The sequence below is a fragment of the Zosterops lateralis genome (assembly GCF_965231275.1).
Source record: "Zosterops lateralis genome assembly, chromosome: 24".
Taxonomy (NCBI): domain Eukaryota; kingdom Metazoa; phylum Chordata; class Aves; order Passeriformes; family Zosteropidae; genus Zosterops; species Zosterops lateralis.
Window position 1 is genome coordinate 6,485,418 of NC_139784.1, and position 27,353 is coordinate 6,512,770.

A 27,353-nucleotide genomic window follows, 5' to 3' on the forward strand; every position below is an offset into this window, starting at 1 on the left:
ATGCGGGAGGGGGAGGTAAGTAATTAAGTGGATCCCAGATGGGGCCATTCTCTTCTTTATCTGTTTTTTCTTTTTTCCCCTGTAACTTACAAATCCTTATGTTGTCTCTATTTCTGTTTTGTTTTTCCCAACAAGCAGCATACTGCACTTGTTCGGCTTTTTTATCACCTTGGGCTCTCAGATGTTGATTTAACTGGGCACACATCCAAGGGTCTGTTGTTCCGTGCCATGGCCATTCTCCAGGTAAACCCAGAGTAGGCCATACTTCTATACAATAATGGATCATTTTGATCCTATCTAAATATTTAGTACTTTCCTCCCTGTCCCACTGTTCTAACATCTTTCCTAGTGGGCTCTCTGGAGGGATATGTGGTATTTTTTCTTTTTGTACTTCAGCCTCTCTAGACCTACTTATCCAAGTACCCATTTTTACTTGGTAAAATTTATTCAAAAAAATTTTTTGAAAGCTCTTTCACTCACACTCACTCACTCACACTCACTCGTGAGCTCTGGAAGCAGTTCGTACGACCCGCCCTTAGGGCCCCGACCACTGCCACAGCCAGCCCCCGGTACCCGTCAATGGCCTCAGCACCCCTGGTGCTTCCGTCACCACCCCAGCCGGTACCCTCTTTCACTCCTGCGCGTCCGGCGTATCCCCGTAAGCAGCCGGTCAACCTGGGCCCAGAGTTCCAGTCACTACTTCTGCCAGGACACACACACACAGTATGCGACTCACTCACTCGCCCTATCGTCAAGTTCCTCGCACGTTGGAACTCCCCTGACTTTCACTCACTGCACCCGGTAGCACCGGCCTTAGATACCCCCGACCAGCTTTACCTCTCCGTGTCCGGTAGCATAGAACTCTTGCCTACCCCCGCCCAACACGACACACTCAAGCCCGGTAGCGTATCTAATCCGACCCCCGCCCAATGCACTCTTCACACCCGGTAGCGTGCTCCCCTTAGAGCACCCCCGTCCAGTGTGACCGTCCTGTACTCCGTCAGTTACCTCAGCCTGGCCACCCCTCTCCTGGGAGCAGCCCCTGGTAACCTCGGCCAGTACCTCTTTCTCTCCCCACACCCCTGCAGGTCCCTGGGAGCAGCCCCTAGCCACCCTTTCTCCTGCGTCGGTGTGGTGCGTGCCTCACACACTTGTCCCTGGCCTCCCCGCACACTTGAGGTGACCTGGGTGGTTTGCCCCTACAGGTTTAGGGGAAACCCACAGTACCACTCACTCTATGACGTGCCACTCACACTCTATTCAGCCTCCGCACGTCCGGAGGGGGGTCCCCTACACCCCTGGAGACGCCTCGCTCACTCTGTTTCCTCTCGCTTCCTCCTGTTCCTGACCACTCCTCTCGCGAAGATGTGGAAATGCAGTACTGAGGAGTCCTCACTCGCGGCGGGGGTCCGAGCTGCCGGCCCCCGTCTCACTCACACACACACTCGCACGTCTCCTGCTCCCGCCACCGAGTTTTATACTTACCCGGTGCTCCTCAACGGCGCCCCCTTGTGGCTGCTGTGCGTCCCTCGAGGCTGGCGTGCGTTGTCCTTGCTGGTTGTCCCTCGAGGCTGGCGTGCGTTGTCCTCTTTGGTCCAGGAGGCCAGCTGTCCAGGAGGTCCAAGGTGGGCGGCGCCTTCCCGTCTCGGTCCTCTTCTGGGCGTGGCCAATCCCGGACGAGCCCCCAGTTGTTATGAATAAAAATGGGCGGAGAAAATATTAATCTCCATAAACGCCTTTATTAATCAGCTCTTATTAATATTTGCCCGAGGGGTTTGGTCGCCGTGGAGGAGGAGGGCTTTATCAGCTCTGCTGCATGCAATTCAACAGAGCTGGAGGACTGGCCCTCGCTGGGAAGCAATCCCAGACTCCTGTCAGTTCTTTGTTTTCTCCTGTGGTCTCATCTCTGGTTTGGTCTTTTTAACTTACGGCTAGTAAGCAAAACTGGAGAAATTAGCTCTTCTGATTCTCTAGGGTCTACACGGCTGAGTATTAGTTCTTATCCGTTTTAATTTTACTTGGTTTTTATTTGATAAGGGTTTTTTTATGTTAGATTTCATCCCGGGACGCTTTTGGAGTTCTTAATTTGCATGCGGGATCACCGGGGCGGGGGCTTGGAGCTCTTTGCGGCCATGGGGTAGTTTTTGCCGCAGAAATGGCGTCTCAATCTCATGCTGCTTCACAGCGGCGGTAGTGTTGTGGGGGTTTGGAACGTGGTGGATGTGGGGTTTTTCTTTTGAAGTGGGGCAGAGGTCCGGCCGGCTCGGGGGCGCTTCATCTGGCCGAGGCGGCTGACCGCGTGGCGGCTGCGGGTGGATGGGCGGCCGGGGCTCTTTTCTCCGCTCCGGCACGGGGAACGGCTGGGGCTTGGGGAGAGGCTGCTCCGCGGCTGCGGGTGGGGGCGGCCGGGGTTTCTTTGCGCTGGACCGGCGGCGCCTGACTGCGGGCGGCTTTGCGGGCTGGACGGCCGGGGCTTTTCTGCGCTCCGGCACGGGGCTGACTGCAGTCAGGCTTCTGCTCGGCTGGAACTCTTTGCGCTGAGCCTGGGGGGGAAAGCGGCCGGCTCCTCTGCCCTCCCTGCTCCGGCGGCGGGTGACTGCGGGCGGCTCCGCGGGCTGGGCTCTCTCCCCCCCGCCGGCTCCCAGCCGCGGACGGCGCTGGGAAGGGGCTCCTCTGCAGCGAACCGGGGGGGGGGAAGACGGGGCGGCCGGCCCCTTTCCTCTCTCTCTGTCGGTGGCAGAGCCGGCTCTGCCGCGGCCTCCCCGCCCCGTCCCCGACCCGGGACGGGGGGGGTGCGGCGCTCGGGAGCTTCTCCATGGGAACGGGCTCCCCGTTTTTCCAAGGTGGTCTGGGAGGAAGGAAAGCCACGGAGATGGCCCTCCATTGCTACATCATAGGACAAACACCCCAAATTTCATTTTTAACAATCCCAAATCCTGTGTGGGCATCCCAAATCCCAGGTGGTCATCTCGAACCCTGGGTGGTCATCCTGACCTCTGGGTGGACATCGCAAACTCTGTGTGGGCATCCCAACCCCAGGGTGGTCATCCCAAATCCCCAGGTGGTCATCCCCAAATCCTGAGTGGGCATCCTGACCCCTGGGTGGTCATCCAAAATCCCATGTGGGCATCCCGATCCCCGGGTGGACATCCTGACCCTCGGGCGGACATCCCAAGCCCTGGGTGGTCATCTCAACACCCAGGTGGTCATCCTGACCCTTGAGTGGTCATCCCACTCCCTGGGTGGGCATCCCGCCCCCGGGTGAGCATCCCAAACTTTGGGGGGGGCATCCTGACCCCCGGGTGGACATCGCAAACTCTGAGCGGTCATCCCAAACTCTGAGTGGTCATCCTGACCCTCAGGTGGACATCCCGCCCCCTGGGTGGACATCCCAAACCTTGGGTGGTCATCCCAACTCTTGGGTGAGTATCCCAACCCCCAGGTGGACATCCCAAACCCTGGGTGATCACCCCAAGCCCCCGGGTGGTCACCCCCAGCCCAGGGTGGTCACCCCAAATCCCAGGGTGGTCATCCCACCCCCCGAGTGGTCATCCCAAACTCTGGGTGGACATCCCAAAACCCGGCTGGTCATACTGACCACTGGAAGGGAATCTCAACCCCTGGGTGGACATTGCAAACTCTGGGTGGTCACCCCAAACCCCCAGGGTGGTCACCCCAAACCCCCAGGTGGTCACCCCAAACCCCTGGGTGGTCACCCCAAACCCCCAGGGTGGTCACCCCAAACCCCTGGGTGGTCACCCCAAACCCCCAGGGTGGTCACCCCAAACCCCCTGGGTGGTCACCCCAAACCCCTGGGTGGTCACCCCAAACCCCCAGGGCGGTCACCCCAAACCCCCAGGGTGGTCACCCCAAACCCTCGGGTGGACATCCTGACCCCCAGGAGGGAATCCTGACCCCCGGGCGAGTATCCCAAGGTCAGGGTGGCCATCCTGCCCCCCAGGTGGTGATCCTGACCTCTGGGTGGTCACCCCCAGCCCCCGGGACCCCCCCCGGCCATCCCCATCTGTTCCCCGCGCTGTTCCCGGTCCCGGGGCAGCCTCCCCACGTGTCCCGCAGATGTTTTTCCCCGCGCCGGGAGAACAAACGGCGGCCCTGGATGGGTTTAATCCCCGGGAAAAGCGGCCAGGGAGGGAATTCCCAACTGCGGGCGGCTTTTCCCGGGAACAGCCGGGCCCAGCCCCCGGGAACAGCCGGGCCCAGCCCCCGGGAACAGCCGGGACTGGCTTTGGGGGTTATTTTCCTGCCCAGCGGCGCCTCCCCGGGGATTGGGGGAGCTGCAGAGGGGGGGAAAGGGGAGGGATTTGGGGAGCCCCAAAAACACCTGGAGAACCCGGGAGGGGAGGAAACGCCTGGAGCCGGAGACAAAACCTGCTGTGGCCACAGGAGAGGGGACAGCGGCTCGGGGCCAGTCCCAGTGTCACCGGTGACCCCCGTCCCATTAGGGGTGGCCCCACACAGAGGTGTCCCTGTCCCATTGGGGGTGTCCCTGTCCCATTGGGGGTGTCCCTGTCCCATTAGGAGTGACTGTCCCATTAGGGGTGACCCCACAGAGCGGTTTTGGGGCTGACTCAGAGCTTTGGGGTCAGGGAGGACACTCAGAGTCACCCCAGAAATGTCACCACAACCGGGGGTGACTCGTGGGGACATTTTTAGTGACAGCGGGACACAGAAATGGGATTTTTTGTGGTTTTTTTTCTTTGGAGGGCAGAATGACAAAGGTTTGATTGAGGCCCCGCCGTGTGTCACCCCCCGGGGCCTCTCGGTGTCACCGCGGGGCGGGGACAGGCCCCGGGTGGCCCCAGGGTGGGGGAGATGTCACTTGTCCCCTGGGGGTGGAAAAAGTCTGGGGACACATCCCGGGGGTGGGGGACACGGCGGGGGAGGGGACAAAGGGACAGGAGACAGAAAGATGGGGACAGAAGGACAAGAACGGACAGAAGGACAGGGACAGAAGGACAAGGGACAGGATGGGGACAGAAGGACAGGGGACAGACAGACGGGGACAGAAGGATGGGACAGAAGGACAAGGACAGACAGATGGGGAATAGAAGGACAGGGGACAGAAGGACAAGGACAGACAGACAGATGGGGACAGAAGGACAAGGATGGACAGAAGGACAAGGACAGAAATTCAGGGGACAGAGGGATGGGGACAGAGGGAGGGGTCCCTGGGGGGGGTCCCGGGGGGGGGTCCCTGGTGGGTCCCTGGGGGGGTCCCTGGGGGGGGTCTCGGGGGGGTCTCGGGGGGGTCTCGGGGGGGTCCCTGGGGGGGTCCCTGGGGGGGGTCCCGGGGGGGTCCCGGGGGGGTCCCGGGGAGGGGTCCCTGGGATGGTCCCTGGGATGGTCCAGGCTTTGTGCGGCAGCAGAGCAGGGCGCGGGCTGGGCGATGCTCCGAGGGCGGGTCGGAGGAGGAGGAGGAGCACGAGGGACTCACAGCCCTTTTCTGGCCGCCCCAGGCAGAGGCAGAGGCAGAGCCCGGCACAGCCCGGGGCAGAGCTGGGGCAGAGCTGGGGGCACAGCCCGGCCCCGCTCCGGCCGCTCCCGGGGCTGGCCCCGCTCCTCTCCCCCTCCCCAGCCATGGCCGCGCTGCCCCCGCCGCTCCTGCCGCTCCTGCTGCTGCTGCTGCCCGCGGTGAGTGCGGGGTCTGAGCCCCCCGAGCCCCCCGAGCCCCCCCAGCCCCGGCGGGGATGGGGATGGGGATGGGGATCCCGGCGGGACCGGGAGCGTCTCCTGAGAAAACGGGCGGGGGGTCCTGGAGGGTCCTGGAGGAGTCACTGGGGGGGTTTGGGAGGGTCCTGGAGGAGTCACTGGAGGGGTTTGGGGGGTCCTGGAGGAGTCACTGGGGGGGTTTGGGGGGTCCTGGGCTGGGTTAGGGGTCGGGGACAGCACAGGGACAGCACAGGCAGCAATGGGGACACGGCTGGGAGCAGCTGGAGGGTCCTGGAGGCATCACTAGGGGGGTTTGGGGGGTCCTGGAGGAGTCACTGGGGGGTCCGGAGACATCACTGGGGGGGGTTTGGGGGGTCCTGGAGGCATCATTGAGGGGGTCTGGAGGGTCCCAGAGGTACCGGGGACCCCCCGGGGAGGGTCGGGCAGGGCTCTTTGGGTGTCTCAGGGACCCGGGTGGGGTTTGGGGGGTCCCGCAGCCCCCAATTCTGTCCCTGTAAAAGGTGACGGAGGCTCAGCCCGAGGGGACCCCCCCAGACCCCCCAAAAACCTCCCCCGGATTTTCCCAGCTCCAAACTCTCCCTCCAAAAGGAGCCTTTTCCTCCCTCGCCCGGCGCCCCAGACCAAAATAAAACAAAATAAAATAAAATAAAATAAAATAAAATAAAATAAAATAAAATAAAACCCAATTTCAAGGCACGGAAAGTGGGGAGAGCAGGGAGGGGAAAGCCCGGGGGGGTCCAGGTTGGTTTTTTTGGGGTCCAGGATTTTTTGGGGTCTCCAGGGGGGGGTCAATCCCCCGGACAGGAGGTTAAAGGTGGAATTGAGGAGCTGAGGGGGGTCCGGGGGGTCTTTCCATATCAAACCCCCCTGGGAAAGCAGGAGGGACAGAGGGTGGATGGATCCCGACCTTGTCATTGTCCCCAAATTGTCACTTCCCTGGGCTGGGGGGTCACCTCGGGGGGCTGGGGGTGTCCTGGGGGGACCCCAGAGGTGCCAGGACTCCCAGGGACCCCCCAGGGACCCCCCAGACCGTGGAACCCCCCGAGACCCCCTTCACCCCAGGACCCTCCGTACCCCAAAATCTCCTCACCTGGGGACCCCTGGCACCTCCAGAACCCCCTGAACCCCAAATCCCCTCACCCCAAGACCCCCAGGACCCCCCACACCCCTAATCCCCTTATCCCGACACCCCCAGGACCCCCTGAACCCCAAATCCTCCTATCCTGAGACCCCCCACCCCCCAAATTCCTGCATCCCGAGACCCCCTGGACCTTTGGGACCCCCCACACCCCAAATCCCCCCACCCCAAGACCCCCAGGACCCCCTTTCTCCGCTCTGTACCTGCCCTGCCCATCCCTGGAGCTGCAGATCCTCCTCGCCCTCGGCTCCCTGAGCTCCCCAAATTTGGGGATTTGGGGTTCAGCCCCTCCTGGACCCTCAATTCCCCCTCCAAACCCTCCCCCAGCTCTAAAAAAAAATCAATTTAAAGCTTTCCCGAGGTGTGGCCCAGCTGTGGGGGATGTTTTATGGCTTTGTCACCGTTAATAACGCGCGGCCCTAACGCGGCCCAGGTGCCCCTTCCCGGCCCTGGGGGGGCTCCCAGCCCCCCGAGCCCCCCGGGGAAAGGCCGGGAGAGAGGAAAAGCTGCACCTGGAGCCGGGAATTGGTGTTTTCTGAGGGGTCTGGGGGCAGGGGAAGGGGACAAGGGGCTGGACAGTGGGGACGGGCACAGCCAGGCTGCCTGAGGTGGGGAGAGATGGGAGATCCGGGATCCTCTGGGAGAGATGAGAGATCCAGGAGAGATGGGAGATCCAGGAGAGATGGGAGATCTGGGATCATGGGATCCTCTGGGAGAGATGGGAGATCCAGGAGATGGGAAATCCTGGATTGTGGAATGATTTGGGATAGCTAGGAGATCCAGGAGAGATGGGAGGTCTGGGATTGTAAGGGATGGTTTGGGAGAGATGGGTGATCCAGGAAAAATGGGAGATCCAGGGGAGATGGGAGATCTGGGATCATGGGATCCTCTGGGAGAGATGGGAGATCCCGAACTGTGGGATGATTTGGGAGAGATGGGAGATCCAAGAGAAATGGGAGATCCGGGATCTGGGATCCTCTGAGAGAGATGGGAGATCCGGGATCGTGGGATGATTTGGGAGAGATGGGAGCTCTGGGATCACAGGATTTTCTGGGAGATCTGGAAGCTCTGGGATCCTGGGATGTTCTGGGATCTCAGGATGCTCTGGGATCACAGGAAGCCCTGGGATCTTGGGATGCTCTGGGGAGATCTGGAAGATGTGGGATCACGGGAAGCTCTGGGATCCTGGGATGCTCCAGGGGCGTGGGGCCACTGCCCCACCCCAAACCCTTCCCCAGGTGATGTTTGGGGGGCTGGGAGGATTCCCAATATTCCAATTCCTCCCAGAGTGGGCTGGGAAAAGGCCTGGGAAAAGGGGGCTGGAGAAAGGGGCTGGAAAAAGATCGTGAAGAAAGGGCCTGGGAAAAGGGTCTGGAAAACGAGTCTGGAAAAAGGGTCTGGGAAAAGAGGCTGGGGAAAAGGGTCTGGAAAAAGGGACTGGAAAATGAGCCTGGGAAAAGGGGCCTGGAATAAAGGGCCTGGAAAAGATCCTGGAGAAAGGGGCTGGAAAAAGATCCTGGGAAAAAGATTTGGGAAATGGGTCTGGAAGAAGGGGCTGGGAAAAGAGCCTGGAGAAAGGGATCTGGGAAAAAGGTCTGGAAAAAGAGCCTGGGAAAGGGTCGGAAAAAGGGGCTGGGAAAAGAGCCTGGGAAAAGGGTCTGAAAAAGGATCTGGGTAAAGGAACCAGGAAAAGAGCCTGGGGAAAGGATCTGGGAAAAGGGTCTGGAAAAAGATCTGGGAAAAGGGTCTCGGAAATTATATAGGAAAAGGTCTGGGAAAAGAGTTTGGGAAAAGGTCTGAAAAAGGGTCTGGGAAAAGAGCCCAGGAAAAGGATCTGGGAAAAGGGTCTGAAAAAAGATCCGGGAAAATGATCCGGGAAAAGGTCTGAAAAAGGGTTTGGGAAAAGGATCTGGGAAAAGGGTCTGGGAAATTATATGGGAAAAGGTCTGGGAAAAGGGTTTGGGAAAAGGGTCAGGGAAAAGGATCCGGGAAGAGGATCTGGGTAAATTATCTGGGAAAAGGGTCTGGGAAAGGATCTGGGAAAAGGGTCTGGGAAATTATATGGGAAAAGGTCTGGGGAAAAGATCTGGGAAAAGGGTCTGAAAAAAGATCTGGGAAGAGGATCTGGGAAATTATCTGGGAAAAGGTCTGGGAAAAGAGTTTGGGAAAAGGGTCAGGAAAAAGATCCGGGAAAGGGTCTGGGAAAAGAGCCCAGGAAAAGGATCTGGGAAAAGGGTCTGAAAAAAGATCCGGGAAAATGATCCGGGAAAAGGTCTGAAAAAGGGTTTGGGAAAAGGATCTGGGAAAAGGGTCTGGGAAATTATATGGGAAAAGGTCTGGGGAAAAGATCTGGGAAAAGGGTCTGAAAAAAGATCTGGGAAATGGGTCTGGGAAATTATATGGGAAAAGGGTTTGGGAAAAGGGTCTGGAAAAGGATCCGGGTGGATTATCCGGGCAAAGGGTCTGGAGCAGGGGCTGCCAGGCCGGGCTGGCGCGGGGGGGGGGAGCGGCCGCCTCCCCTCCCCTCCCCTCCCTCCCCTCCCTCCCCCGGGGTAACCGGAGCACTTTGTCATTCAGCCGCCGGCAATTGGCGCTCCATTGTCTCGGCCGGGCCGGATGCGGAGCCCCAGCGGCCGCCCCGAGCCCGGGCCAAGGCGCTGACGAGGCCGCCAGATGCTCCCCCGAGCATCTCCTGCCCCCTCCTTCTCCCCGGCTGCAGAGCCAAAATATCAGCCCTGGGTGGGTGGGGAGGGCACGGGCTGAGAGCTGAGGGGGCTGGGATGGGCAGGGTGGGGGTCCCTGAGCCCCCCGGTCTGGGCCAGGATGGGGATTTTGGGGGGTATCTCCTCCTTTTCCAGGGTGCAGAGGTGACCCCCAGGGGCGGGGAGGTCACCAAAGCTCCTGGTGCTCCCTCAGTTCATAATTCCCAGTGCCCAGTGGGGTTTGGGGGCACAAAATATTTGGGATTTGGATATTTGATATTTGGGGTTTGGGATATTTGATATTTGGGAGATTTGATATTTGAGATTTGGGATATTTGTGATTCCAGGCAGGGGTTTCTCCTCTCCCCCTTTCCCGGGGTGCAGGGGTGACCCCCAGGGGCAGGGAGGTCACCAAAGCTCCTGATGGTCCCTCAGTTCCTCATTTCTGGTGCCTGGAGGGTTTTGGGGGCACAGGTGATACCCAGAACCCCCAGACCCCCAAATTCCAGGCAGGGATTTCTCCTCTCCCCTTTCCCCAGGGTGCAGAGGTGACCCCCAGGGACAGGTGACACCAAGGGAGGTGACACCAGACAAGGAGGTCACCAAAGCTCCTGGTGCTCCCTCAGTTCATCATTTCTGGTGCCCTGGAGGGTCTTGGGGGTACAGGGGTACCCCCAAATATTTGGGATTTGGATATTTGATATTTGCGGTTTGGGATTTGGGATATTTGGGATTTGGGATATTCGGGATTTGAGATTTGGGATATTTGGGGTATTTGATATTTGGGAGATTTGGGATTTGGGATATTTGGGATTTGGGATATTTGGGGTATTTGATATTTGGGAGATTTGGGATTTGGGATATTTGATATTTGTGATTCCAGGCAGGGGTTTCTCCTCTCCCCTCCCCAGACCCTCCTCGGTGACACCCAGGGGAGGTGACCCAGGGGAGGGACAAGGACAAACAGAGGCCACACCACCCCAGGACCCCCCCAGCCCCAAAACTCAGCTGGGTTTATTTCCTGAGGAGGGAATTTTGCCTGGAAAATCGCTTTTTTCTGCAAAAAAATTCTGTATTTATGACAAGTGGGATGTCCCCAGAGCAGCCCCTTTGCCCCAGGTGTCACCTCACCTTGGGTGTCACCTCTTTCTTTCCTGAGGCATGAATTAATTAAATAATAATTAATAAAAATAATAAAATGCATATAAATATACGTATAAAATGCATATAAATATACATATAATAATAAAATGTATAGAAATATACATACAGTATTAACTTTGTACATACATACAGTGTTCATTTGATAAAAATACACATTTATCACCTTTCTAAACCCTATTAACAAAACATAATGCAATATAATTACACATATAATAATAAAAATATATAAATACACATATAATAATAAAATGCATCTAAACACGCACATAATAATAAAATATAGATAAATATACATATAATAATAATATGTATATAAAAATACATATAATAAAATAGACATAAATATACATATAATAATAAAATGCATATAAATATACACATAATATATATAAATACACACATAATAATAAAATATAGATAAATATACATATAATAATAAAATATAGATAAATATACATATAATAATAATATGTATATAAAACACATATAATAAAATAGACATAAATATACATATAATAATAATATGTATATAAAGATACATATAATAAAATAGACATAAAAATACATATAATAATAAAATACACACAAACACACACACAGCATTCATCCTGTACCTACACACAGCATTCATTCGACAAAGCCAAACTTTATTACAACAACCAGAACAATATAATATTACATTTCTACCAACCAAAACAACATTATACGATATTAAATATATTTATTTTTCCCCCCCAGGGCGGCTCGGAGGACGCGTGTCTGTCCGGGCTGTTCACGGCGGGCGGCGAGTGCTGCCGGAGCTGCTCCGTGGGCGAGGGGGTGGCGCAGCCCTGCGGGGTCAACCAGACCGTCTGTGAGCCCTGCCTGGACAGTGAGTACCCACAGGGTCACCCAAGGGTGTCCAGGGGTCACCAAGGGTCCCCAAGGGTCCCCAAGGGTCACCAAGGGTCATCAAAGGGTCACTAAGGGTCACCCAAGTATCACCCAAGGGTCCCTGAGGATCCACAAGGGTCACCGAGTGGCCCTGAGTGGCCTCAAGGGTTCCCAAGGGTCACCCAAGTGTCCCCGAGAGTTCATAAGGGTCCCCAAGGGTTTCTGAGTGACCCCAATGGTGACCCAAGGGTCCCTGAGTGTCCCCAGGGGTCCCCAAGGGTGACCCAAGGGTTCCCAAGGGTCACCAAGGGTCATCCAAGGGTCACTCAAGGGTCCCCAAGGGTCACCCAAGGGTTCCCAAGGGTCACCCAAGGGTCACCAAGGGTCATCAAAGGGTCACTCAAGTGGCCCCGAGTGTCCCCAAGGGTCACCAAGGGTCCCCAAAGGTTTCCGAGTGTCCCCAATGGTCCTCAAGGGTCCCCAAATGTCCCCAAGGGTCACCCAGGAGTCCCCAAGGGTCACCAAGGGTCACCAAGGGTCACCAAGGGTCACCAAGGGTCCACAAGGGTCCCTGAGGGTCCACAAGGGCCCCCAAGTGTCCCCGAGTGTCCCCAAGGGTCCACAAGGGTCACCCAAGTGTCCCCAAGGGTCACCCAAGTCACCCCTGGGTCGCTGTTTTGGTCACATAAAGGGCGAGGCAGGCAGAGGGAGGTCAGGCAGGAAAAGCTCTGGTTTAATTCTCTGAATTTTAATTTTTCCATCAATATTTTAATATTTTAACGATAATATTTAAATAAAATTTAATTCTAATATCTTAAATTTGGGATATTTGGGATATTTGAGATTTGGGATATTTGGGATTTGGGACATTTGCGATATTTGGGATTTGAGATATTTGGGATTTAGGATATTTGGGATTTGAGATATTTGGGCTTTGGGACACCCGCCTCCCTCCAAAGCTCCTCCCTGTCCTCCCTCCCCTCCCCGGGCTGGGATTTGATCCCAAACACATTCCCAACCTCGTTCCCTCCCTCTCTCCACCCCCTAAAAACTCCCCCGGCCCTCCCTGCCTGACCCCAGCTCCACCCCAGGGGATTTGGGAATAAAATAAATAATCTCCCGTTTATTTATTTTTATTCCAAACCTGGCAAAAGCCACAAAATAAAAACAGCCAAAGGGAGAAGGGAGAGGAGGGAGGGAAAGGAGGGAAAGGAGCTCTCCAGGCACAATTCCCGTGTCCATAAAAGCTCCAGAAATGTCAGTGGGAGCCCCGAGGGAGGGATGGAGGAGGGGCAGGGATGGGATCGCTGGCTGGAAATATCAGGATGGGACACACAGGGCCAGGATCAGTCAGACAGGGCCAGGATTGGTCAAAAAAAGGCCAGGATTGGGGTCAGAAAATGCCAGGATTGGTCACACAGGGCCAGGATCACTGTCAGACAATACCAGGATGGGTCTCATAATGCCAGGATCAGTCACAGAGTGCCAGGATTTGGGTCAGAAAATGCCAGGATTTGGGTCAGAGAATGCCAGGATGGGTCACAGAGTGCCAGGATCACTCTCAGACAATTCCAGGATCGGTCAAATTGTGCCAGGATCAGTCAGAAAATGCCAGGATTGGTCACACAATACCAGGATGGGTCTGATAATGGCAAAATCAGGGTCAGAAAATGTCAGGATTGGTCATACTGTGCCAGGATCAGTCAGAAAATGCCAGGACTGATCAGACAATACCAGGATCAGTCAGACAGTGCCAGGATGGGTCAGACAATACCAGGATTGGGGTCATAAAATGTCAAGATCGGTCATACTGTGCCAGGATCAGTGAGAAAATGCCAGGATCATTGTCAGACAATGCCAGGGTGGGTCACACAGTGTCAGGATGGGTCCGATAATGCCAGGATTTAGGTTAGAAAATGCCAGGATGGGTCAGACAGTGCCAGGATTGGTCACAGAGTGCCAAGACCATTGTCACCCAATGCCAGGACGGGTCACACAATGTCAGGATCATTGTCACACAGTGCCAGGATCACTGTCAATGCCAGGATCACTCACACAGTGCCAGGATTGGTCACACAATGCCAGGATGGGTCACAGAGTGCCAGGATCATTGTCACACAGTGCCAGGATCACTGTCAATGCCAGGATCACTCACACAGTGCCAGCAGTGCCCCAGGGCCCTGCACAGGCTGAAGCACCCGGAGCTGTCCCTGTCCCTGTCACTGTCCCTGTCCCTGTCACTGTCACTGTCCCTGTCCCTGTCACTGTCCCTGTCCCTGTCCCTGTCCCTGTCACTGTCACTGTCCCTGTCCCTGTCCCTGTCACTGTCACTGTCCCTGTCACTGTCCCTGTCCCTGTCCCTGTCACTGTCCCTGTCCCTGTCCCTGTCCCTGTCACTGTCACTGTCCCTGTCCCTGTCCCTGTCCCTGTCACTGTCCCTGTCCCTGTCCCTGTCACTGTCACTGTCCCTGTCCCTGTCCCTGTCACTGCCACTGTCACTGTCACTGTCCCTGTCCCTGTCACTGTCCCTGTCCCTGTCACTGTCACTGTCACTGTCCCTGTCCCTGTCCCTGTCCCTGTCACTGCCACTGTCACTGTCACTGTCCCTGTCCCTGTCACTGTCCCTGTCCCTGTCACTGTCACTGTCCCTGTCACTGTCCCTGTCACTGTCACTGTCCCTGTCCCTGTCACTGTCTCTGTCACTGTCCCTGTTACTGTCACTGTCCCTGTCACTGTCCCTGTCACTGTCCCTGTCACTGCCACTGTCACTGTCCCTGTCACTGTCCCTGTCACTGCCACTGTCACTGTCCCTGTTACTGTCACTGTCCCTGTCACTGTCCCTGTCACTGCCACTGTCACTGTCCCTGTCACTGTCCCTGTCACTGTCAGTGTCCCTGTCACTGCCACTGTCACTGTCACTGTCGGTGCCAGCCCGGCCCCGATGGCTCCAGGGGGGCGAGGGCAGAGGAGGAAGGGCTGGAGAGGGACTGGGAGGGAGAGGAGGGAGAGGAGGTACAAGAGGCAGAGGAGGAAGAGGAGGAACAGGAGACACAGGAGGCACCGGAGGCTGGAGGAGCCGAGCAGGGACACAGCAGAGCCAGGGCAGGGCTAAAAATACCTCACAGTCCTTGTGGGATCGATGGATGGAGCCGCATCCCTGAGCCCGGCCCGGAAACGGAGCACAGGCAGGGCTGGATCCCAGGGAGGGAGGGATCCCACCAGGGGCTGGATCCCACCAGGGGCTGGATCCCAGTGAGGGATTGATCCCACCAGGGGCTGGATCCCACCAGGGGCTGGATCCCATTGAGAGCAGATTCCCAGTGTCAGATGGATCCCAGTGAGAGCTGGATCCCATCAAGGGATGGATCTCAGTGTCAGATGGATCCCAGTGAGGGCTGGATCCCATTGAGAGCAGGTTCCCAGTGTCAGATAGATCCCACCAGGGGCTGGATCCCATCAAGGGATGGATCCCTCCCAGACCCAGGGCTGGATTCCACCAAAATCCAAATCCCACCCAGGTCTGGATCCCAGTGAGGGAAAACCTCACCCTGAGCCACTCCCTGAGAGGGATTTCGGGGTGTGGAGGGAAGGAAACCTGCAGATCCTTTGCTGGGATGGGGAGAGGACCCCTGTGATCCCCCTGGATCCCCCTGGACCCCTCTGGATCCCGCGGGCCGGGCAGGTGGAGGCAACTCCACTCCTGGCACAGCCTCAGGAATGTGGGCAGGGCTGGGGGTCCCCCACCCACCCCGGGGGTCCCCACCCACCCCTGGGGCTGGGAATGGGGCACAGGCAGGGCTGGGGGTCCCCACCCACCCCGGGGGTCCCCACCCACCCCTGGAGCTGGAAATGGGGCACAGGCAGGGCTGGGGGTCCCCACCCACCCCCCACCCACCCTCCATCCACCCCCCCGGGCTGGGAATTTGGTCTGAGCACCCCCTCCCACCCCCCAGGTTATGAATTTGGGCTGGGGGTCCCCTCCCACCCCTCGGGCTGGGAATTTGGGCTGAGCACCCCCTCCCACCCCCCGAGCTGCATCTCCGGGCACTCCCTTGGACTCCTTCCCAATGATTTAGGAAAAAAATAAAATAAAATCTTCTACACCCAAAGCCAAACCCCTGGGGGAGCTGCCAGACACCACTCCCAAACCTGGGGGGATTTGTTCTAATTTCCCCCTTTTCCCCCCCATTCCAGCCCCCCCGGATTGAAGCTCCATGATTTATTTATTTATCCCTCCAGCCGGGGGAGGGATGAGGGATGAGGGAGGGCCGGGTTTGGATCCCTGAGCTGTAATTGCTGGGCTCGGAAAGCTCGGGCTGCTGTAAATGTGCCCACTCAGCCAAAGCCTTTCCTGGCCACTTCCCCGCTCTAATGGGGCCCATCAATAATTCAGGATAATGCGGGGGATGAGCCGGGTTAATGGGAGACGTGTGGGCCTCTATCCCCCCCCGGGCACAGGGAGGGACACCCAGGGGCTGGGGACAGGGGGGACAGGGCAGGGACACCCAGGGGCTGGGGACAGCAGGGACAGAGGGGACACCGAGGGGCTGGGGACAATGGGGACAGTGGGGACAGAGGGGACAGGGCAGGGACACTGAGGGGTTTGGGGACAATGGGGACAGTGGGGACAGTGGGGACAGGGCAGGGGCATGGAGGGGTTGGGGACAGAGGGGACAGGGCAGGGACACCGAGGGGCTGGGGACAATGGGGACAGGGCAGAGACAGGGCAGTGACACTGAGGGGCTGGGGACAATGGGGACAGAGGGGACAGAGGGGACAGGGCAAGGACACCGAGGGGCTGCTTGGGATCAGGGATCACCATCACTGAGATCAGGGATCTCCATTCCTGGAATCAGGGATCGCCATTCCCAGCACCATCCCCAGGATCAGGGATTTCCATCCCCACTCTGGGCTCAGGGATCTCCATTCCCAGGATCAGGGATCTCCATTCCCACTCTGGGATCAGGAATCTCAATCCCCAGGACCAGGGATCTCCATTCCCACCCTGGGATCAGGGATCTCCATCCCCAGGATCAGTGATTTCCATTCCCAGCACCATTCCTGGTCTCAGGGCTCCCCCAGTCCCTCTCCAGCCACCCCAGCCGGTCTCTCCATCCCTTCCTCCCTCCCGGGGCTGGAATTTCCCCGGGCACGGGGGCGGCGGGAGCGGCAGCTGCGCCCCCCAGGCCGGGCCCCGACCCCTCTTCCGGGGCTAAAAATATCCCCAAGTCCTGCGGGAGGAGCCGGGATTGATTTCCCCGGCAGCGCTGAAACCGGAGCGCGGGGTCAGCCGAGTCAGCGAGCCGGGGATGGCACTGCCACTGTCACTGTCACTGTCCCTGTCACTGCCGCTGTCACTGTCCCTGTCACTGCCACTGTCACTGTCACTGTCCCTGCCACTGCCACTGTCACTGCCACTGTCCCTGTCACTGCCACTATCACTGTCCCTGTCACTGTCCCTGTCACTGTCACTGTCACTGCCACTGCCACTGTCCCTGTCACTGTCACTGTCCCTGCCACTGTCACTGCCACTGTCCCTGTCACTGTCACTGTCCCTGCCACTGTCACTGCCACTGTCCCTGCCACTGTCACTGTCACTGCCACTGCCACTGCCACTGTCACTGTCACTGTCCCTGCCACTGTCACTGCCGCTGCCGCTGTCACTGTCACTGTCACTGCCACTGCCACTGTCACTGTCACTGTCACTGCCACTGCCACTGTCACTGTCACTGTCACTGTCACTGTCCCTGCCACTGTCACTGCCACTGTCACTGTCACTGCCACTGTCACTGTCACTGTCACTGCCACTGCCACTGCCACTGTCACTGTCACTGCCACTGTCACTGTCACTGTCACTGTCACTGTCACTGCCACTGCCACTGCCACTGTCACTGTCACTGTCACTGCCACTGTCACTGTCACTGCCACTGTCACTGTCACTGTCACTGCCACTGTCACTGCCACTGTCACTGTCACTGCCACTGTCACTGCCACTGTCACTGTCCCTGTCACTGTCACTGTCCCTGTCACTGTCACTGTCACTGCCACTGTCCCTGTCACTGTCACTGTCACTGTCACTGTCACTGCCACTGCCACTGTCACTGTCACTGTCACTGCCACTGCCACTGCCACTGCCACTGTCCCTGTCCCTGTCCCTGTCACTGTCACTGCCACTGTCACTGTCACTGTCACTGCCACTGTCCCTGTCACTGCCACTGTCACTGTCACTGTCACTGCCACTGTCACCTCCTGGGGGGCACTGCTGTCACCTCCTGGGGACACCACTGTCATCTCCTGGGGCACCAAAGTCACCTCCTGGGGCACTGATGTCACCTCTCGAGGGCACTGCTGTCACCTCCTGATGGTGGCACTGCTGTCACCTCTGAGGGGGCACCAAGGTCACCTTCTGATGGTGCAGGGGTTAATGGGATGAGGAACCTGGAGGGTCCCAAAGATGGGAATTTCTGCAAGCTGGGAATTTCTGCAGGAATGATGCAGGTGCTAATGGGAAGGGGAACATGGAAGGTGCCAGAACTGGGAATTTCTTTGGGAATGGGGAAGCCATTAACAGGAAGAGGAGCCTGGAGGGTGCTCAGAACTGGGAATTTCTGTGTAAATGGTGCAGGTGTTAATGGGAAAGAGGAACCTGGAAGGTCCCAAAGCTGGGAATTTCTGCGAGCTGGGAATTCCTGTGGGGATGGTGCAGGTGTTAATGAGAAGGGGAGCCTGGAGGGTCCCAAACCTGAGAATTTCTGCAGGAATGGTTCAGGTGCTAATAGGAAGGGGAACATGGAGGGTGCCAGAACTGGGAATTTCTTTGGAAATAGGGAAGCCATTAACACAAATATGAACCTGGGGAAGACCTCGGACTGCACCAGTAGGAAACCACAGAACAGATCCCCCTCTCCCTATAAACCCAACACACAAACACCACTAACCCAAACCCCGATTCCCTCTGCTGACCCCAATCTGTGAGCTCAAACCCTCCCTGTCCCCCCTGGCAGGCGTCACCTTCTCGGACACGGTGAGCGCCACGGAGCCCTGCAAGCCGTGCACTCAGTGCGTGGGGCTGCAGGGGAGCATGGAGGTGCCAGAACTGGGAATTTCTGTGTAAATGGTGCAGGTGTTAATGGGAAAGAGGAACTTGGAGGGTCCCAAAGCTGGAAATTCCTGCGGGGATGGTTCAGGTGCTAATAGGAAGGGGAACATGGAGGGTCCCAAAGATGGGAATTTCTGCAAGCTGGGAATTTCTGCAGGAATGATTCAGGTGTTAATAGGAAGGGGAACATGGAAGGTGCCAGAACTGGGAATTTCTTTGGGAATAGGGAAGCCATTAACAGGAAGAGGAGCCTGGAGGGTGCTCAGAACTGGGAATTTCTTCAAGCTTGGAATTTCTTTGGGAACAGGGATCTGAAACCCTCCCTGTCCCCGCAGGTGTCACCTTCTCGGACACGGTGAGCGCCACGGAGCCCTGCAAGCCGTGCACTCAGTGCGTGGGGCTGCAGAGCATGTCTGCCCCTTGCGTGGAATCCGACGACGCCCTGTGCCGCTGCGCCTACGGCTACTACCAGGACGAGGCCAGCGGGAGCTGCCGCGAGTGCCGCGTGTGCCCCGCCGGCTTCGGCCTCATGTTCCCCTGCAAGGACTCGCAGGACACGGTGTGCGAGGAGTGTCCCGAGGGAACCTTCTCCAGCGAGGCCAACTTCGTGGATCCCTGCCTGCCCTGCACCACCTGCGAGGAGAATGAGGTGCTGGTGAGGGAGTGCACGGCCGTGGAGGACGCCGAGTGCAGGGGTGAGGAGGATGTGTCGTGTTGTCTTTGTCACGTTGTCGTTGTCGTGTTGTTGTTGTCACAGTTCTGGTGTCACCGTGGGGAAGTTCGTGGGGAAGGTGGTTGAGTGTGGTTTAGCTCAGGTTTAGGGAGTGGTGATGGGATTTGAAGTGCTGGGGAGGAGAAAGGAGATGGGGATTCCTCCCTGTTCCCATCAGCGTCCTGAAAATACAGTCCCAACCCCTGGGATCTGGAAGAGCCCCCAAAACAAAACCCCAGTTCCTGGGATCTGGAAGTGCCCCAAAAACACACCCCAGCCTTTGGGATCTGGAGGTGCTGGGCAAGAGGAAGGAGCTGGGGTTTCCTCCCATTCCCTATCAGCATCCTAAAAAAATAGCCCCAAGCCCCTGGGATCTGGAAATGCTGGGAAAGAAAGGAGCTGCAGTTTCCACCCTGTTCCCATCAGCATCCCAAAAACAGCCCCAAGCCCTGGGATCTGGAAGAGTTTGGGATCTGGAAGTGCTGGGGAGGAGAAAGGAGCTGGGGTTCCTCCCTGTTCCCATCAGTATCCTGAGAATACAGCCCCAAATCCTGGGATCTGGAAGTGCTGGGGAGGAGAAAGGAGCTGGGGTTTCCTCCCATTTCCTATCAGCATCCCAAAACCAGCCCCAAGCCCCTGGGATCTGGAAATATTTGGCAAAAGAAAGGAGCTGGGGATTCCTCCCTGTTCCCATCAGCATCCCAAAAATACAACCCCAGTTTGGGATCTGGCAGAGTTTGAGAAGAGAAAGGAGCCGGGGTTTCCTCCCTGTTCCCATCAACATCCCCAAAGCAGCCCCAGGCCCGTGAGAAAAGGGACAAATCGGGCCAGACCAAAAGTCAGAGCCCAAAGTGAACAAAAAGCTGAAAGTCCCGGCAATGGGGCTCAGGTTTCCCCCGGGGCTTTGTTTGGGAAGAGCTGATGATTTCCCCGGGATGGTCCCGGCCTGGAGGGGATTTATGGACCATTAAAACCTCCCCGAGGTTTCTTTTCCCCTCCTCATCCTCAGCCGGGAGGTTTTTCCTGCCCAAAAGCTCCGGGATTTTTTTCCTTCCTCCCAGCAAAGCCCTCCCAGCTCCTTCCAGCCTGGAATTCCCACAAAATCCCGTCCTGAGCCCGGAATTCCCAAATCCCTCCCTCCATCCCGGCCCCACCAGGTGCATCCAGAGTTAAATCCCCTTTCAACGAGCGTGGGAGGTGTTGGGGAAAAGCTGCAGGATGAGGGGAATTTTTTTCCTGGGAAAATCCACTTTTTTTTTGGGTGGGTCCATCCGGGAAAGGGCTGGAGGGCACATCCAGAATCCACCTGGATTTAACTCCACCTGGAATCCTCTGGGATGTAACCTGGATATCCCATGGCCGGGATTGGGGCTGGGAACAGGGAAAAGGGAATTTTTCCTGGGAAAATCCACTTTTTTCAATGAGGGTGGGAGGTGTGAAGGGGAATTTTTTCCTGGGAAAATCCACTTTTTTTTGGGGTGGCTCCATCCGGGAAAGGGCTCGAGGGCACATCCAGAATTCACCTGGATTTAAACCCCCTGGGATTCTCTGTCATGTAGCCTGGATTTCTCATGGCCAGAAAGGGGCTGGGAACAGGGAAAAAGGATTTTTTTTGTGGGAAAATCCATCATTTTTTGGGGTGGCTCCATCTGGGAAAAGTCTCAAGGGCACATCCAGAATTCAGCCCTGAGATTCTCTGGGATATCCCTGGATACCCCATTGCTGGGCTTAGAGCCGGGAACAGAGAAAAGGGATTTTTTTTTCTGAGAAAATCCACTCTTTTTTTTTAATTTTTTTTTTTTTTTTGGCTGGAAGTTTCCGGCGCCCCAGCCGGGCCTGCCCGCGGCCATCCCCGGCCCGAGCGGCGTCAGCGCCTTCGGCCGGGAGAAAAGAGCTTTGTCCGGGCTCTTGGTGGGGTCAGTGGAGACACAAGGGCCGGACACAGCGGGGCCTTTGTCCTCGGCCTGGGCCCCCAAAGGGCGGCGGGGGCTGGACACGGCGGGGCAGGATGTCACCAACCCCCCCCGGGACAGGGACAGCGACAGGGACAGCCTGAGCCCCCGGGGGATGGCGGGGTGGAGGGATTCCAGACCTTCAAAACTCCAGCCAGGCTCAATTCCAGCTCCTCATAGTCCCAGTCCTTCATAATTCCATCCCTCACAGTCCCAGCCCTTCAAAATTCCAGCCAAGCTCAATTCCAGCCCGGCGGGATTCCAGATCAGCTCAATTCCAGCTCCTCATAGTCCCAGTCCTTCACAATTCCATCCTTCACAATTCCATCCTTCACAATTCCAGCCCTTCAAAATTCCAGCCCAGTTCAATTCCAGCCCCTCACAATTCCAGCCCAGAAAGGACCAGAGAGGGCACAGGGAGTGTGGGATGGGATCAGTGGGATCAATGGGATGGGAATCAATGGGGTCAATGGGATCAATGAGATGGGATGGGATCAATGGGATCAGTTGGATGAATGGGATCAATAGGATCAATGGGATCAGTGGGATCAGTGGGATCGGCAGGATGGGATCAATGGGATGGGTGGGATGGGATCAATGGGATCAATGAGATGAGTGGGATGGGATCATTGGATCAGTGGGATCAATGGGATCGGCAGGATGGGATCAATGGGACGGGTGGGATGGGATCAATGGGATCAATGAGATGAGTGGGATAGGATCATTGGATCAGTGGGATCAATGGGATGGGATCAGTGGGATCAATGGGACGGGATGGGGTGGGATGGGATCAGTGGGATGGGATGGGATGGAAATCAGTGGGATCAATGGGAATCAGTGAGGTCAATGGGATCAATGAGATGGAGTGGGATGGGATCAATGGGGATCAATGAGATGGGATCAATGGGATCAGTGGGATCAGATGTGGCAGGATGGGGTGGGACAGGATTAATGGGATGGGACGAGGCAGCTGTTTGTTTCCCTGGGACAAGCCCAGACATTTCCACTGCCGGGACACGCCCGGGTGTGGCAGGGCCGGGACAGGGGCAGGTCCAGACTCCAGGAGCGGCTCCCTGCGGGGTTTGGGGCCCTGGGGTGCCTCAGCCCGGCCCTGGGGAGGGTTTGGGGCACAGGGCAGGAGCTGGGGGGGATTCCCTGGATTTGGGGGCTGTGCTGGGAAGACCCGCAGGGCTGGAGCGAAGGCAGTGCGGGGACAGAGCTGACAAAGCCACCCCCGGGGAGGGGACGGATTTGGCTTGTCCCAGGGTGAGGTGGCAACAGGGGGGAGCCACTGCACCCCTGTCCCTGTCCCTGCCCCTGCCTGTCCTGGCACCCTCCTTGTCCCTGTCCTGTCCCTGTCCATGTCCCTGTCCCTGTCCTGTCCATGTCCCCTGTCCCCTGTCCATGTCCCATCCATGTCCCCTGTCCTTGTCCCTGTCCCAGTCCTGTCCCTGTCCCCTGTCTCTGTCCCTGTCCTTGTCCCTGTTTCTGTCCCGTCCCTGGCCATGTCCTTGTCCCTGTCCGTGTCCATGTCCATGTTCCTGTCCCCTGTCCCCTGTCCCCTGCCCCCTGTCCCAACTCATTACCTGTGCTGCTTCTGCCCCTGTCCCTGTCCCCTGTCCCTGCCCCATCCCATCCCTGTCCCTTCCCTTGTCCATGTCCTGTCCCATCCCTGTCCCTTTCCCCTGTCCCTTTCTCCTGTCCCTGTCCCTTCCCTTGTCCCTGTCCTTTTCTCCTGTCCCTTGTCTTGTCCCCATGCCTGTCCCACCCCTCTCCCTGTCCCCATCCCTCTCCCTGTCCCATCCCTGTCCCTGTCCCACCCCTGTCCCTTTCCTGTCACTGCTGCCACCTCCACACCCCCCACACCCTTGGGAAGAGACTCCCACAGGCTCCCCCATCCCAAATCCTGATTTTCCCTCCCCTTTTTCCAGGTCTCCACCCTCGCTGGACAACCCCCACCCCATCCCTGGGGGGCTCCGAGAGCCCCGAGGTGACCACCAGGGACCCTCCGGGCACCGAGGGCGGGGCCAGCACGGCCACCGCTGTCCCCGGCACGGCCACCACGGTCATGGGCAGCTCCCGGCCCGTGGTGACCCACGGGGGCAGCGACAACCTCATCCCCGTCTACTGCTCCATCCTGGCCGCCGTCGTGGTGGGGCTGGTGGCCTACATCGCCTTCAAGAGGTGCGGGGACACGGGGACAGGATGGGGACACGGGGACAGGGACAGGGGACACAACGGGGACAGGGACAGGGGACATGGAGACAAGGAGGGGGATGGGGACAGGGATGGGGACGGGGACAGGGGACATGGGGATGGGGCACAGGGACAGGGATGGGATGGAGCAGGGACAGGGGACACAGCGGGGACAGGGACAGAGATGGGGACAGGGACAGAGATGGGGACAGGGATGGGACAGGGACAGGGATGGGATGGAACAGGGACAGGGGATACAGCGGGGACAGGGACAGGGGACACGGCAGGGACAGGGATGGGGACACAGGGACAAGGGACATGGTGGGGACAGGGATGGGATGGGACAGGGAAAAGGGACAAGGACAGGTGAGGACAGGGACAGGGATGGGGACAGGGACAGGGGACATGGTGGGGACAGGGACACAGGGACAGGGACGGGGACAGGGACAAGGGACATGGCAGGAACAGGGACAGGGGACAGGGACAGGGGACAGGGACGGGGACCAAACCCCAAGGAAGAGGACAAACCTCTGCCAGCCTCGGGGACATCATCCCAGTGTCCCTGTCCCTGTCCTGGCACCAGGACAGAAACCAGGGCCAAACCCCAGGGGAGGGGACAAACCTCAGGAAAAAGGACAAACCCCAGGAAAAAGGACAAACCCCAGGGGAGGGGACAAACCCCAGGGGAGGGGACAAACCTCAGGAAAAAGGACAAACCCCAGGGAAGGGGACAAACCCCTGCCAGCCTCAGGGCCATCACCCCCATGTCCCTGTCCCCACAGGTGGAACAGCTGCAAGCAGAACAAGCAGGGGGCCAACAACCGCCCGGTGAACCAGACCCCGTCCCCCGAGGGGGAGAAGCTGCACAGCGACAGCGGCATCTCCGTGGACAGCCAGAGCCTGCACGACCAGCAGCCCCCCGGGCAGGGACCCCCGGGGACAGGTGGGGACCCCGGGACAGTCTGGGGTGGGCAGGGACAGCCTAGGGTGGGCAGGGCACCCAGGGGACAGGTGGGACCCCGGGACAATCTGGGGTGGGCAGGGTCACCCAGGGGACAGGTGGGGACCCCGGGACAGTCTGGGGTGGGCACAGGGTGGGCAGGGTCACCCTGGGGTGAGCAGGGACACCTGGAGCTGGCACGGACACCCTTGGGTGGGTAGGGCACCCAGGGGATAGGTGGGGACCCTGGGACAGTCTGGGGGGGGCAGGGACCCCCGGGGACAGGTGGGACCCCGGGACAATCTGGGGTGGGCAGGGACCCGAGGGGACAGGTGGGGACCCCTGGAACAGCCTGAGGGGAGCAGGGACACTCTGGAGTGGGCAGGGCACCCTGGGGACAGGTGGGACCCCCAGGACAGCCTGAAGGGGACATGGGGTGGGCAGGGACACCTGGGGTGGGCAGGGACATTATGGGGACAAGTGGGGACCCCGGGACAGCCCAGGGTGGTCAGGGACATCCTCAGGATGGGCACAGACACCTGGAGTGGGCTGGGACACCCTGGGGTGGAGAGGGACAAGGGACAGGGACACCCGAGGATGCACAGGGACACAGGGGATGGACAGGGACACTCTAGGATGGGCCAGGGGGATGGACAGGGACAGTGGACAGGGACACTGAGAATGGACAGGGGGAGGGACAGGGACACTGGGGACCAACAAGGACACACAGGGACATGCTGCGAGGATGGACAGGGACACGCCAGGAAGGACAGGGACACAGGGGGTGGACAGGGACACTGAGAATGGACAGGGGGATGGACAGGAACACTGGGGATGCACAAGGACACCCAGGGATGTCCCAGGAGGATGGACAGGGACACTCCAGGAAGGTCAGGGACACAGGAGATGGACACAAGGGGTGGACAGGGACACTGAGAATGGACAGGGACACCCAGGGATTGACAGGAACAATGGCCAGGGACACTGTGGATGGACACGGAATAGCCAGGAACACTGGGGACACACAAGGACACCCCAGGACACACCAGGAAGATAAACACACTCTCCCCACTCTAAATCCAAGCCCCTCTCCCCTCCCCAGCAGCCCCCAAGGCCGAGGGCACCCCATACACGGCCCTCCCTCCAGCCAAGCAGGACGAGGTGGAGAAGCTGCTGAGCAGCTCGGCCGAGGACACCTGGAAACACCTGGCCGGAGAGTTGGGCTACAAGGAGGAGGCTCTGGACTCCTTCGGCCGCCAGGACCGGCCGGCCCGAGCCCTCCTTGACCACTGGGGCCGGCGGGACTCGGCCACGCTGGAGGCGCTGCTGGCGGCCCTGCGGCGAGCCCAGCGAGGGGACATCGCCGACAGCCTGGCCAGCGACTCCACCGCCACCTCCCCCGTCTGAAGGGCGGCCTGGGGGGGCTCCCCGGGACCCCAGGGGGCTTTGGGGGCACAGCGGGGCAGGCCTGGGGTCAGCGGGGGATGGAGGTGGAGGGTTGGGGTTGGGTTTGGGTACCGAGCGCTCCCCAAGCCCACCCAGGGCAGCCCCTGAGAGTGACCCCAAAGCCTGGCCCTAAATGGGTTGGGGGGTTTCAGTTCTACTCTGACCCCAAATCCTGGCCCTAAATGGGCTGGGGGGGTCAGACCCATCCTGATCCTAAATCCTGGCCCCTGGACGTGCTTGGGGGGCTCAGCCCCATCCTGATCCCAAATCCTGACCCTTGAAGGTACTGGGGGATGCTCAGCCCCATCCTGACCCCAAAGCCTGGCCCTAAATGGGCTGGGGGGGCTCAGAGCCATCCTGACCCTAAATCCTGGCCCCTAAATGTGCTGGGGGAGGGGTCAGACCCATCCTGACCCCAAATCCCAGTTCCTGGATGTGCTTGGGGGGGTTCAGCCTCATCCTGATCCTAAATCCCAGCCCCAGGAGGTGTTGGGGGGTTTCAGTTCTACTCTGATCCCAAAGCCTGGTCCTAAATGTTCCGGGGGGGGGGGGGGGGGGTCAGACCCACTCTGATCCTAAATCCTGACCCTTGAAGGTACTGGGGGGGTTCACCCCCATCCTGATCCCAAATCCTGGCCCTAAATGTGCTGGGGGGCTCAGCCCCATTCTGATCCTAAATCCTCGCCCTACATGTGCCGGGGGGGGGTCAGACCCGCCCTGACCCCAAATCCTGACCCTTGAAGGTACTGGGGGATGCTCAGCCCCATCTTGATCCTAAATCCCGGCCCCTAAACGTGCTTGGGGGGCTCAGCCCCATCCCGACCCCAAATCCTGGCCCCTAAATGTGGTTGGGGGGCTCAGCCCCACCCTGATCCCAAATCCTGACCCCTGAAGGTACTGGGGAGATTCAGCCCCACTCTGACCCCAAATCCTGACCTTTGAACTTGTTGAAAGGGCTCAGCCTCACCCTGACCCCAAATCCCAACCCTTGAATGTGCTGAAGGGGCTCAGCCCCACTCTGACCCCAAATCCCGACCCCTGAAGGTGACCCCAAATCCCGAACCGTGGCCGGAGCGTTCAGAGCCCCGGGAGGCCGCAGGATGGACAGATGGACAAATGGACAGATGGACACACAGGAGTGACCTCAGCCCTCCCAGCCCCTCCTTTTCCTCCTGCCCGCCCCCAAATCCTGATGATTTTCCCCCAAAAATCCGGGGCTGGGAGCCCGGGGGGGTCCCACACTGTGACATTTGGGGGTGTCAAAATTCCCAAATTGTGAGAGGATTTTGGGGTGGTGCCACCCCCTGTAGGGGACACTGAGGGGACACTGAGGGGACACTGAGGGGACACTGAAGGTGACAGCGCTGAGCAAGTGCTGACACCCCCCAAGGGCTCTGCTCCTCCTTGTCCCCATTGTCCCTGCTGTCCCCATTGTCCCCA

The 27,353-nt window shown here is 58.4% G+C and overlaps 1 protein-coding gene across 1 annotated transcript; it reads left to right on the plus strand.

Annotated features, from left to right (window-relative positions):
• NGFR (nerve growth factor receptor) lies at window positions 1–25,874 on the plus strand (the record flags this gene model as incomplete). The annotated part of the gene is made up of 6 exons (XM_083877831.1): window positions 1–15; window positions 11,434–11,566; window positions 19,003–19,362; window positions 23,263–23,515; window positions 24,310–24,470; window positions 25,570–25,874. 6 exons carry the CDS (start codon window positions 1–3, stop codon window positions 25,872–25,874), a joined length of 1,227 nt encoding a protein of 408 aa, XP_083733957.1.
• Window positions 25,875–27,353: the final 1,479 nt, after the last annotated feature.